This window comes from Atractosteus spatula, chromosome 26 (genome assembly GCF_055471065.1).
Source record: "Atractosteus spatula isolate fAtrSpa1 chromosome 26, fAtrSpa1.hap1, whole genome shotgun sequence".
NCBI classification, from domain to species: Eukaryota; Metazoa; Chordata; class Actinopteri; order Semionotiformes; family Lepisosteidae; genus Atractosteus; species Atractosteus spatula.
Genome location: NC_142731.1, coordinates 2,089,188 through 2,103,067, shown reverse-complemented (window position 1 = coordinate 2,103,067; position 13,880 = coordinate 2,089,188). Strand labels below are relative to the sequence as shown.

The 13,880-nt window shown below is 41.9% G+C and overlaps 1 protein-coding gene across 1 annotated transcript; it reads right to left on the bottom strand.

Annotated features, from left to right (window-relative positions):
• Window positions 1-962: 962 nt before the first annotated feature.
• Window positions 963-13,561, bottom strand: ccdc47 (coiled-coil domain containing 47). The gene is made up of 13 exons (XM_088906121.1): window positions 13,385-13,561; window positions 10,656-10,924; window positions 9,901-9,990; window positions 9,210-9,384; window positions 8,338-8,459; window positions 7,256-7,321; window positions 6,516-6,617; window positions 6,215-6,325; window positions 5,573-5,658; window positions 4,946-5,004; window positions 3,965-4,074; window positions 2,945-3,112; window positions 963-2,037 (listed from the first exon to the last, which is right to left on the bottom strand). The coding sequence occupies exons 2-13, from the start codon at window positions 10,914-10,916 to the stop codon at window positions 1,957-1,959; spliced, it is 1,431 nt and encodes a 476-aa protein (XP_088762247.1). The 5' UTR covers window positions 10,917-10,924; window positions 13,385-13,561; the 3' UTR covers window positions 963-1,956.
• Between the last annotated feature and the right edge of the window lie 319 nt (window positions 13,562-13,880).

Sequence of the window (13,880 nt, the reverse complement as noted above, 5' to 3'; positions counted from 1 at the left end):
GGTTTTGGTATCTTAAGTATAAATATAGCTTTTAAGAAATAGGTAGATTGTTGAGGAACAACTGCACAGCGGAGATAGCCAATTGTTTATACAGCCCTCTTCCTCGTAGCTGCCGAGATGGGCTCACTCCGGTGCCACCTGGACCTTGCATCTGTCTGCACGTTCCCACCGAGAACACAAATAGGCACAACGGCTGTGTTTAATAAAGGAATCTTACTTCCACAACTGAAGGTAGCAAGATATACAAGCTGTACAAGAGGAAAGCATGTTTCCTTTCCTTTTGGGCTGCCACCCATCCACCCATCCATTTTCTAAATGCTTCTTCTGATTCAGGGTCATGAGGGAGCTGGAGCCTATCCCAGTGAGCAATGGGAGCAAGGCGGGATACACCCTGGATGGGATGCCAGTCCAGCACAGTACACACACACACCAATTTTCCCAGAAGGAAATTAACCTACCAGTATATTTTTGGACTGTGAGAGGAAACTAGAGCATCCGGAGTAAACCCATGTAGAAACGGGGTGAGCATACAAACTCCACGCAGATAGCACCCCAGGTCTGGGACTGAACCTAGGATCCCGGCACTGTGAGGCAGCAATGCTAGCCACTGCAACTTGTTTGTCGACCAAACGCAATTTTGATGCAAAAAGGAAGCATCTTCATTTTAAGCAGCTCTTTTTCGACATTTGGCCAGATTAGACACACTTTAGCAAGCATGCTTTGCATTAAGGGAAAATTCTGATGCCGATCTGACTCCCAAATTCTGGTGTTCAAAAGCAGCAGTACATCTGATTTTAGTCATTGGAAATCTGTTTTTTTACTTGGAACCCTAGCTCACAGAAATCAGGAGGCACTAAAAAAAATCCCAGTCTTAAAAGCAGAGCCTGTGGTTGTATCTTTGTGGAGCCTGTAACTTTATTACAGTCAGAGTTGTGCACCTACACAAAGAGCCATCAAGTCAGTTTTAGACAAATGATCAATATTTATTATAAAGTTGCCAACTTTTCTTTACACCCCTGAATGTTAGAATCTGGACCAGCAGTCTCTCATGCCATTCCACATGGGCAATTGACTGCTATTACGATGGTTCTGTTTATTTCACATTACCATGTGTAAAAAAAGAAAATCAAATGAAAAACTTTAAAAGATTTAAATTCATACACAGTATTCCCGGACAATTACTTTCTGACAAACTCTTCCCCAATGGTGTTAATGCTCGTCTTGACAGTATGTGTATGAAGTAGTGTTGACAAAAAGCACATGCAACCCTGTTTTTCAAATTTAGATAAAGTTCATAAAAGCATTTATCAAAAATGTTGCTTCTTCACAAACAGATGAGTGAGTGGTCTATTGCTCTTTTGGCCTTGTCACAAACAGATAAACTGGTTAAAATGTCTTTATAGAATTAAAACTTTTCACACCTTCTTTATATTATTTTTAGTTCATTGCTCCTCATAGCATCTACTCAAGTCTGATATGTACAGAAAAAGCTCAAACCATTCAGTGTACCTGTACAAATTCTTGTTCAAATCTGAAAATGTGTACATTTTAGGAAAGCAATTAATGCACACCTCAAGCTAACAGCAATTAAGCCTATGATCTATGAATGAATTATTCACCATGATTTATGCATGCATTCTCAGTTGTTTCAATGTATTCCACCTGAGTCATTCCACCAGACAATGTCCCCTGCTCAAATATTGAAATAGTATTAAATATAAAAAATTTAACAGGTGACACTATCTGAAAAACTTCCAAAGTAACAAGAAGAATTAGACACCAACAGTTCATCTGAAAGATAAAATTAGTACTCTTATATTAAGCATTTGTCTTTTATAGAGAAATATACACAACACTATGGCAGATACATGACCACCATAATAGCATCAATATCCCATCGGAGCTGGAAGATGGAGACAGGCTGTGTCGTCTCTCAGTGCTGGGACTGGGTGGTCTTCACATGGCTTTCACCTTGATCTGCTTCATCTTCATCTGCTTCTTCTCCATCTTCTTCTGCTCCCGGCGCAGTGCTGCCTCCTGCAGGCCAGGAGGAGAGAGAAGAGAAAGACAGCATACTGGATCAGCAAGTGTTCATCCCACTCACACTGGAACCCCATTAGAATAACACTGGCTCAAGTAAACCAGGTGTTTGTCACAGCTCAGAATGTTGTCTTGTGCAGACACTTCTGTTGAAATAAGGAGTTTGGTCCCAGTTTTGTTTTTAGCTACAGGGAAATCCACAATGTAACATTATTCAAAGGTAATTTCTGCATGTTTTAAAAAAATATTCTCATGGGAGAATACTCATCTAATTCATGTTTCTACAAAAACAGAAGCAGTCTATTGACTGCGGCACATGATTTGAACTCCATTAAACTGCTGACTATTCATCTGGCACCAAACGCCCTGCTCAATAGTCAGGTTTTAGAATTAGGTGAAAACAGTTTCTGAGTACAGAAGCTGAAAACCTGTCAAACTCAATTAAGAAATTAATCTGGAGAAACCTTTCAGAGCTCAGCAGGGTAGAACCAGAAGTTACAATGGCTCTCCAACATATGAATGGGAGATGTCTGTTCTGCAAGGCAGTCCAATCTCTATCACCCCCAAGTATTCTGATCAGCTGGGAGCCTGAAATTGAGATTTCTCTTCACTCAAGACTGAGGCCATTCAGTTAATTTCACTTGCAAACTGTGTCCCTCTCATAAATGAGGTATATCCATTGATGTTCCTTTCAACTACACAGCACTGCATTGACAGATTCCAGCCTAGTAAAAAAAAAAACCTCAAATGCATCAGGCCTAAAACAAATACACTATATACGCATTACTTTAGTATGGTTATTTTCAAAAGCAATAATTCTACATTTCAATGTAATGTGTACTAGTAGACACAACTGCTCAAATACAGCCCAACGCCAAGAGTGAAACTGTCAATTCATCCCCACCTCCAGGCGGCGCTGTCTCTCCGGGTCCTCCTCGTTCATGATCCTCTCCTTCTCGGCTCTCTTCTTCTCCTCGCGGCGCGACTGGGCCGCCTCCTGGCGCTGAGCGTGCGTCAGCTTCAGGAAGTTCTCCTCCACGCGTGCGCGGTTCTTATCGGCCTTCTGCTTCCCCTGCAACGTCACACAGCGGGGCTAGGACCGCACACACAGCAATGCCTGCTTCTGAAGTCCCGCCGCAGCGCTCAGCGGCTCCTCGCCGACTGGGCAGAGCAAGACGTCAGTGACGCAGGTACGCCTGAACTGAGCATTATCCACTTAACTCTGAAAACTCCAAAATGAATATCAGAGGGAAAGACAGTCGTGCTAACACGCTTGCAGTGTTGCTTTGTTTAAGATTTGCATCGCTTCTAAACATTTAAATACGGTCATCCGTCAGTATATTCAGTGAATGTCTGCAGAAAAAAAAACACCTGCTCCGGAAAAGCTTGGCTGCGGTGCGAGAAGGCTGCACACTGCTGTGAAGTCTATTGTACAGTGAAAATGATCCGACGCCGAAATCCCCCAAAGTCTGTCTTTACAAGGACTTTCTGTAGACTTCAGTATTAGTGACAGCTATTCTGTTTTGTGCAGGGTGAATTGCTATAGCTCCTGAATCAAAAGAATTAGCTTACCAGTCCCATTTCGAATTATCCAACGCTCTCACACAATGAATAAAGGTCTGTTATAACAAAGTGTTACACATCTAGGTAGCAAACTAGTTTATATATATATAAAAAAAACGTATCCATGTAATTCACAACTAGGAAAAGAAAGGTTATGGATTGCAAATCACTTTAATTCTAAATCAAGAATCGTATTGTGTTCCACTATTTAAATACTTGCTCTGATGGTATAAAAGAAGCACTCAAATCAAGGTACGCCTTTGGACTGTGGGAGGCAACCGGAGCACCTGGAGGGGACCCACAGGACACCGATAGTAAAACAAACATCCGTGTGAAACTCGCGTCAGGAGGTTCCACTCACCTCCCTGTTGAGACGGAACTTCTTGACCTTGTCAAGGCTGTAGATGACCATGTTCATCAGTGGAAGAAGGGTCTCCATGTCTTTGGGCGAAGTGTTGCCCATCCCAGGCACTGCGAAGACCATACCTGACTGTCAAGAACTGGGGTGCCTGACCTCCCGGCCAGTACCCTGCGGAGCCACTGGGATATCATTCCACCCAAGGCCTCAGATAGTTGAGTGGTTTGCTTTTTTATTTTGTAATCTCTGCCTTTTTTTTTTACCCACCCAATTCAGAATCACCAGTTGTTTATCATTTAACGTCAATGCAAAGCACCTGCAGCGTGTGATGTACACGATCGAGTAGGGAGCTGTGTCAGTATGCGTACACTGCAAAGGTACAGGTACAGGTTCAAGTCATGCTGAAAGGTAAACAAAACTACATTTAATCCGTGGAGCCTTCCTCAGGTGTGAGGGACTGAGGGAAAGTCACTTTCTTTTTTTGTTTCTTTTCTTCACCTTTTATCATGGAATGAACTTTTACCATATGATGAACATGTTAGACAAGACACAGTAGAATCATTAAAAACACAAAAGAATGTGGCCTTGTCAAAGGTGCTTATTAACCAAAATGCCCATATAGTGGAAGTATTTTTTTTCTCGGTTAGTGTAATACAGCTGAGTGGAGTGGTAGGTTAGGGCTCCGTTCTCTGGCCAAGAGAATTATGGTTTCCTGACTGGGGTATTGGGATACCCTTAAGCAAAGTGCTTCATTCAAATTCACTGCAGCTCCAGTAAATATCCTGATGTATAAACAGGTCTACAGAGTTTCATTGTAAACAAGAATTTGCTCTCAATTACCTCATGTCAGTAAATAAGGGATTTGGGCTTTTAAAAACAATTGTAAAAGGCCCCTTGTATTAAAAATGACTAAAATTGAACATAAATATACCAATTGTCAATTTATACAAAATGGAAAATATAGCACAAGAATCCAGCCCTTACCATTAAATGTAAACAGTAGTGTCTTCTTAGTCTCAGGCAGTTTTAAGGGTTGTCCCTCTCTTAAAAACAAGAATACAGAGAGGTATGAATCACTCAGGAAGCACACAAGGCATTGCTTCCTGACAAAATACATTTAGCAGGTACATGAAGAGTGTTTTTTCAGTATTAGGTTAACCAGTGTGCCTCTCATCCCCAATGGCAAATTCCTTAAAAGCATGCAAATTCTTTTCAATTTACTGAAAATTTGTATACTGCACATATAATTTAAATATAAATAAATAAACTTCATAATTTATCTTCCTTATGCTCATCTGTACCAGCACATAACTTACAATTACACTTCAGATAATACAGTGTCATTGGCTGTGCACACACAGGCATGCTGTCATCTGAATTGCTGGCAACACAGCAGGTGTCTGTTCTAGCAACACATCTGCTAATTGGAAAACAAATTACAGCTATAATTGTTCATTAGTAACATCTAGTGATTTGGAATTTGAAAACCTGCTTGTGTATTTGATGTGAGACAAAGGTACAAAGAGAAAATTTCAATCTTCCAGCTAGACTGACAGGAGTCTTTTTTTCTGTATAAATATTTTGTTTAAGAAGTACTTGAAAGAAACTTACTCTTGCATAAGTTTTGGACCAGAGAATTGGTCCGAGAAATGGATGGACTCAATTTTGTCGGCATGATTGGTGAGGAAATGTACCATCTGCAAAGAAGCAACAGGAAACAACCACAGTCACCTCTCCCAAATCACGGAAGACTTTTAAATGATTAAAGTCAAGAACAGATTGAATATTATATAGTGTATTTTTTGGTAGTCTGAATAGAGATGATAACTGAAAAACAAAAGTTTAATAACGAAAGAATAAAAGTGTGGATGACAACTACTAAATTGCCAACCATGCACATCATAAAACTATATAAACCACACATACTGTAATGGGAGACGTATGTTTTACAGGCTAACAGTAATGAGCAGTACAGTGTTTGTGCTAGTATTCTCTGACGTCTAAAAGAAATACAAAACTCGGGGATAAAAAAATTCAAGATTTATCAGTTCATTTCAAGATCAGTCCACCTTGTATTGGTAAAAAGCATTAAAAGCTTGTTCTTTATATACAAGTGTTTTTTTGTCTCAATTACCCAACTCTGCAATATGCACGCAGCAATTCTCATGTGCAGATAATGCAGAGCTTGAATACTGTGCCAAGACAATATGGACAGTCTGTATAGCAGCACATTCAGCCTCTTCCCAGTTTTACCTTATTGTCCATGACTCCCTCTGTCACCTCTCCCATCTCGGACAGAATGGCCAAGAACTCTGGCAGCCCAAACTTGGCTCCTGATTTGGGCTTGTCGCTGCAGAACTCACTCTAATGAAGAACAAGAATGTTTAAAGCATCAGATACAAGGCCACGCACATAGCACTGGGGTATATTCAATAGCCTAATCACTATTTGCAGTCAAAACTTGGAATCGTTCTTCTCCACATTCTTCATCTGATCTCGGCTGTTTCCTAAGAAGCTGTTTGTTTTCTTGGAAAGATCCGGCCATCTTACTCACCAAGTCCTGCATCTCCTTCTGCAGCCGAGCCATAGCCTTCTTGGTGCCCACAGCAAACACGAACGTGTCCATATCTTCGTCGTTCAGAGTGACTTTGATTTGCTGTGAAAGGGACAGGAAGAGATGGAAATCTTATCAACCGTCGTGATCTAGAAAATCTTAGCTGGAGCATTCTGACCATGTTTGAATCTGCAATTTACCGAAGCAAAACTTTACAAATGCAAATAATTAACAAACCTCGATGTTACCATTGGCACCACTGGTTTTCAGTGTAACCTACCCCCCCTTCACCCTCATTATAAAAGGTGCACATTTCTATCCAGTTGCTGGATACCGCTAGCAAGTAACACAGCACAACTTCATTGAATTTTACAAGCTTATTCAAAACATTAAATTCTACTAGTTTGCTTGGTTAAGATGTATGAATGTCTTAAAACAGGAAAAAAATGTATTAAAAGAGAGTTGTGGAAAATCAGAAACCCAAAGTAAGTGATTCTATACTGTACAGAAAATAATGTGAGTCACCGTTCCAATCTAGCAATAGCTCCTGGAAGCATATTGGCCAATTGCACACCAACACAGCAGTGATGGGTGACCTACTGTCACTTACAGTAGTTCCTTGTAAGCACAGAGGACACAAGTAACAACTCACAAGTCAGCTACTCTCATCTTACTTCCTACAGATCTGGTGTTTGTGTTTACAGGTACTGATGAGATAATAAAGGAGACTGGTTACATACCACTTGGTCACAGGCCGGCCTCATCATTCTCGCCAACACATTCAGGAGGTCCTGGCGCTTCAGGAACTGTGAAACATATGTATGTATAAGCATATGTATAGGGGCTCAGGTCTTCTGGTTCATGTTTCACTCCAGCTTTAAAGTGCCTAATTTATCTATTTACTTCACCAGAAAATCACTGGATGGCTACCAGGGGCCAACTAATTGAACTCCTGAGGTTTTACCCCATTTTTAAGGTATTCTTTAAGTTTAATGGTGTTACAAAAAGCAACTGAAGATACTGCCGTTATGAAGGTTATTTTTCCATTACTTGATCCAATTCATGCAGACTCCACACATATAGCAAAAACATCATGGATAAAACCTTTCATAACTGAAATGCAGCTGCTTCTTTGAGTTCAATCTTTTCTATCTTGTTTCTAAATCTTAACCATATTCTCATTAAGTCCCTCCTACTGTTCCCTTTTTGAGTAAAATATAACATTCTTAACCCTAAAAACAATTTGGAGGAAAAAAAATAGTCTTTCTAGGAAAAGAGGTGATCAGAACCCCACATGGATGTTAGATGACACGTGTCAGCACTCAGTCCTCACAAAAATGCTTGAAATGACACGCAGGTTGATTGCAGTATGCAAGCAATCCCAATTTAGTTACAATGTGGATCATCCAGAATTATGTATCTATACCTCCTTCACACCTCGTGGTGCTCCTCTATGCCAGCATAGCCTATTAAAAGACTGCAGGAGCCACACTGCAGGAGTAATGTTTCCAAATGGCAGTGGAAAAGTGGCAGGTGGCTCCAAACCCGCCCTTGCAGGGTATGGTCTTTTACTGGCGGAGGCACTCAGTGAAGTCCAAGGCATAGCACGCAAATTACCACTACACAGAGAGAGCAGCCAGTATTGAACAGCACACCGTCTTGGTGAACTTCGGCAATGTGCAGATATAACACAGCATGTTCAGTCCCGTGCTTTACATAGAGAAAGTCAAAGCCAGACAACAGACTGCCTTATGGGAGTAAAGAGCTGCTGTGGGAGGATCTGGCAAGTCTCCCAAGGGGGAGTCAAGACGGCTGTCTTTACCTTGAGCTGAATAAGCATGCCCTCGCAGCACACGCGCCCCGAGCACCACAGGTTATAGATGTGCTCGTTCTCCTGGTTCAGCTTTCCCGTGCTCACGGCTTCCTTGCTTGTGCCATCATCACCTGGCAAAAACAAAACAGTGCCATGATGAGCAACGCCGAGCGTCTCGATCGTGTGGCCAGGTAGGCACACGCCTGCCAGGTAAAGCAGAGAGAGTCCTTTCCACCGATTCTGAACGGAGCTGCACAAAAAATAATGCACTTGTTTTAAGCATGGCACTGAGTGAGGCCAGTCTATTATGGAGACTGTAAACAACACTGAGTGAAAACAGTAGTTTTTCCTCCTCTTCGACACAAGTGCAGGAGTTGATCGCTGATGTTCCAACGCCCAGACATTTGCAGACAAAATGTCTGTGAGGACAATAATCTGGCCAGAGTTTTAGAGGCTAGACAGTTAGAAGCAATCATGTTATTGTGAAAACTACTGTGAGATTTGTGGGCTGGCTTCACACCTTTTGCTCCCTGAAGAGGAATGCAGTCATCACCAATAGGGGAATCTTGTCTCTGGTGCCATACTGAGAACTTATAACAAATAAGCTCAATAGGTAAGCACATCTCATAGGGTTCTGCCCCACCTTCTGAAGTTTGGATGGCAGGGACAGCTCTGTCAAGACCGTATCGCTGTGGATATGGCATTCTCACTATACCTTACTATCTACCCTCATATTGCTGCAGTTTCACCCTAAGCTTACTGAGCGCTGGATCTCTTCCCCTCCTCCGAGCTACTCAGATTGCTTTACATGCTCTCTTCCAACTCTTTCTAAAAAAAGAAACGGCGCAACCAGTTGGCAAAGCCCCCCTCCCCTCTCTCACCCACGAGTGCAAAGTTGCTCTCCAGCAGCTCCCTGTGCGAGTTGAACCAGGCTTGGGCTAGCCTATTGTTCTTGTTCTTGCCGATGATATAGTTCATGATGTAGGCCAGCAGCCCCGTCACCATCAGGATCTCCATGTAGTAGCTCTCCCAGCTGTTCTGCAGGTGAGGCGGCACCTGGGAGGCATGATAAAAGTAGAGATTGGTGAAAGCTCTTAATAAGGAACACTATCAAATCTCACTTATCAAAGAGCAGGAAGTTATTGTACAATAGAGTAGATTACACTTAAAGAGTTGCTTTTTTATACTCACTTAGGAGTCCCTAAGATTATATTTTTTAATAATCACTCACCCCAAAATCCCAAATGGCAGCATTCAAAGATGATGATCACACTTGTACTTTTTTTGTTTAATCATGTGGCACAGACAAAAAAAAGTAAAAGCTGTTTTTAGCTCTGAATGTGGTGTGTTGGGAAATCCAGCAAGGAGTCAGAAATAGGTTATGCACAGGAAATGTCTGTTTGCTTATTAGCTTGTTTCTGTTTAAGTTAAGCCAAGTGAAACACAGGCCAGAAAGCTTTACAGAGACAGAAATAAAGGATAAGATAAAGTCTGGCTGTGACACCACTGTCTCCCAGATACAGAAACAGAAGCTAATAAACAGACAAGCAAACACTCAGAGCCAGATCATACCGTAAGAATGTGGATGGGATCCTTGAAAGATGGGTTTGACTTCTCAAAACCTTCAAACTCCTCGGCATCATACTTATAGAGGTCTTCATCCTGCAAGATAACATGAATTCAAAATGAAGTCACCAGGGCACGGCATATATTCTGCCAATGCAAACTGAAAATGATTACAGTCTTTGATGGCACAGTATTTGCATTTCAAGACTACAGATACAACAGCTTACCCATCTAGAGCAGTAAAGCTTATGGTGAAAATCCTCAATAACCGTCGGAAGAGTTTTAATTTTATTTCTAAATTGTAACGCTCTTATCATTTGACATACATTACTTATACAACCCCTGGCAGTAACTGTATGAAAAGGTTTCTATCTTTTTTGCTGGCATTTTTATGAATAGTCACATACACGGATGGCAGAGATTTCATTTAAAAGTGTTGGATGCGCATGAAGAACACGTTCTATTAATCTGAACTACAGAAATGACCGTGGAAAACCAATCTCACTAGAACATGAATGGAGATGACCTGCGGCTATGACCATGATCAAAAATCCCTGCAATGATTCTAAATGCACTTTAGAAACTGTTTTTATTAATAGAAACATTATATTGTGTTTCAACCTATTTTCTAGTTAGTCACTTAGGGCTATTTCCCTTTGGACGTGATGTCCTTATCCAGTCTGACTAAATACGGTGAAACCAGATAACTAGCTGTTTGGATGGGATGCCGTTGCGCAGACGCCGGACGAACGCGCTCTCACGGGGGTCTCGGTGTCCTCGAAGTCGTCCTGGCCCTCCTCCACCTCCACGGTGGCCTCGTCCTCGTCGTCCTGGGCGGTGACCGTCCGGGGGGGCGCCTCGGTGGGGGGGTCTTCGCTCACGTCCTCGAACTCGGCGAAGTCGTTGTCGTCGAACTCCGCCAGCTCCTCCCCGTCATCGAAGTCGTCGAAGCGCGCCCGGGACGCGGGGAACCCCAGCAGCAGCAGCAGCAGCAGCGCGGGTACGAGAAACGGCTTGCCCATGGCACCGACTGGAAACAGAGCCAAGAGCGTGCCAGGGAGAGGAACTCAGCCAGGACCGCCACAATCCCGCAGCACACCAGTCACAACACGCGGGCACGCGTGGGATCGTATCCACTCGTATACGAGCTATTATTAAACAATAATAATTCTCCTTAATATTGGGCCTAGTGTTTTCTCAATTTTGTTTCAACCTGAGTAGCCAAATACCTGGGTAGTTAATTAAACAATTAACCTATTTTCTTAGATATATTATGGATTTTTGTAATTTATAAAAGCCTGCTGGTTTTTGTTCCAGTCATGCTATGTTTTATAGCTGCACCCCCTTAAATGAATTGATAACCGGAATAGTGTGAACTAGTTGAACAATTTTAGCCCTTGCTGGAGGCTGCCTTTCTTTCCTTACATAAAATAAAATCCCAAATGTTTCAGAGTTGTGGGGACAAAAAAACCCAACTTTTTTAGAATAAAAAAAAAGTTCAGAGAGATTGAGGAAAACCATTCAGTCTGGAATTTCAAGATTCCACCCATTTTTCATGGGTACGGCCCTGTACAAACTGCTAAACAAAAATAACAGACAGCTATGCTTCCTCCTGGCCTGCTCTATGAAAATTTAGCTGCAGGATTAGTACTGGAAAAGGATCCCAAGGATATGATGCCAGCCTGAGGAGTCGTTAATTATCTTTCACTGCAAAGCCTGTTCAACACTTCTGGAACCAGAAGCAGCCCTCGCTTAATTGACCTTATTTCAGAATCCCAGAGCCTTCATTTTTCTACATCCCTAGCCTAATCATCATGTTCCATTCAACAGCACCCCCGACACATGGGTACCTTTATTATAAGGAACTTGGTCTGCATCTTCCCCGGACATAGTTCAGAGCAATTACTGTTCGTTACATCTGATGGGAAACAACTTAAGAGCAAAACAGCAACCAAGACTGCTTGGTTACTTAGTGTAACTCTTCTAAGTGCACAATCACTTAGAAAAATGGACAAAGTATTAAGTCTAAAACATTGAAATACTGAATTACTGAGGCCCTCACTCCCTCTTTTTCTTTATTTTAATGACCAGTAACAGTCTAGTGCAACTCATTTTAACAGATGTTAGAGGATTTTTTAATTGACATTTTTAAGCTTAATAATCACGTTTTGTGTACACGGAATTGTTATTAGATATTTAGCAACTAGAAAAAAAAGTGCTTCATTGTGAGTAATTGCTGCGTATACACCCCCTTAGGTTACAGTAAAACAATGTCCTATCTTATCTGTTTAGCGCGTTCAATGAAATATCAACTAGGAGATAACCATGTTCACGCTAATCAACAACAGAAGTAATATAGTGTCGCTTTGGACCTTTCATTTAGAGCCAGGATTTAAACAGCATGTTTCATCATGTGTCTCTTCAAAGCGTCAACACTGACGGCTGTACAGAAAGGATAAATGAGTACATTTAAACCTTAATTAGATCAATTCAAGGCTTAACTGGATCAATTCCAAGACTGCGCTCAGGTAAAGCTTTGTTCATAATTTAAGGAGACATTGAAAAGCTGCTGGAACTACAGCAGGTACTGAAAACCGGTTTGAACAACTGACCCGGCAGGATTTTTAGTGTAGCGATCTACAGCCGTCTTGGCAATAACATCCGAAAGGTGTTTTTTTTTAAACTGCGAATTAGTGAATTAAGGGATGAAACACGAGACAAATCACTCTAGCTAAATGCCGAGAACCTCTTCGTTGGCCTCGTTTTACTGCCATACGGAACCGCAGGACCTGTAAAGACAAGTGTTTTTGGTTTTTTTTTTACTAAGAACTTATTTTGTCCTTAACCTCAGATACCCTTCCCGGGGTAATAAAAGGGTCAGCCGGGAGTACGCATGCGACAATAAAATAACGAGCTTGCGCAGGAAAAGGGGAGTCATGCTAACCCCAGCAAGAGCCCTCCTCAATCGGATGTCTTTTCACGACTTATCTTTATCTGGCTAAAATATAAAATGCAAAACAAGCGGAAGGGAAACGAATCACGGCTGCGTTTAATGCTCACATAGCACAACGGTAGGTGAGACAGGCTGGTTTTTAATGGTCGTTGAAGCAGTTGCGGGGGGGGGAGCACGCAACTTTTAAAGAGAAAATGTAAGTCGCAAACATTAATAACAACGACACATTGTCTTAAATATCTCCAGATTACAGAAATAGATCACCTAGTACATTCCAACCGACCCCGTCGCTAATGAGATTAAGTATTGGCAACTAAGCCCTGTTCTTAGGCGCAGTAAAACTCGATTTTAAGGTTTATCTGACTGAAGTTCATACCTAGAGATCGCGGTGAATTGCAAACTACAGGGAGCGAGATTTCCTTTAAATTCAGCGGAAAATCGTGCACAGTCTCGGAAGTCTGAGGCTATCCGCGACCATAGACGTTATTATCAGGCATTGCTCTTGATTTACAAAACACTTCTTATTCGTTCTTTTACCTTGTTTTAGTCCTTCTTTATTGTGCTTAGCTTTTTTCCCCCCCTCTCTTTCTCTCTCCCGCGCTGATTGTTTCGGTCTTTTGAGATTCACGGGTTTAAAGAAAATACGAGGAAACAACGTTTGTTCCCACTGCTGTATCCTCCGATCCGGCTGCGGAACTACTGTCAGTGCACTGCTTGCGTCACGTCCGTCGCCGATCACTCAGTCATGACGTAACCCGGTCTGGGACGTGTGTTTGCATATACACATGGCGCAAACTGACTGATTTAAAAGACTGGAAAATTGTACCCTCGGTGCCAGCGGATGAAACCCATCTTGTTAGGGGTATAAATGAAGTCCCTCGTCAAAATGGTCACAAGTCTCAGTCCTTTTTACACTTTAACCTCGATCGTAATGCCTGCCTGAAGGAGATCCTAGAGAAGGTTTTTAAATGCTCTAACGACCATTGAAGGCTAGCGAATATTTTTTTTTCAAAAAATACGTCCACGTTTAGGC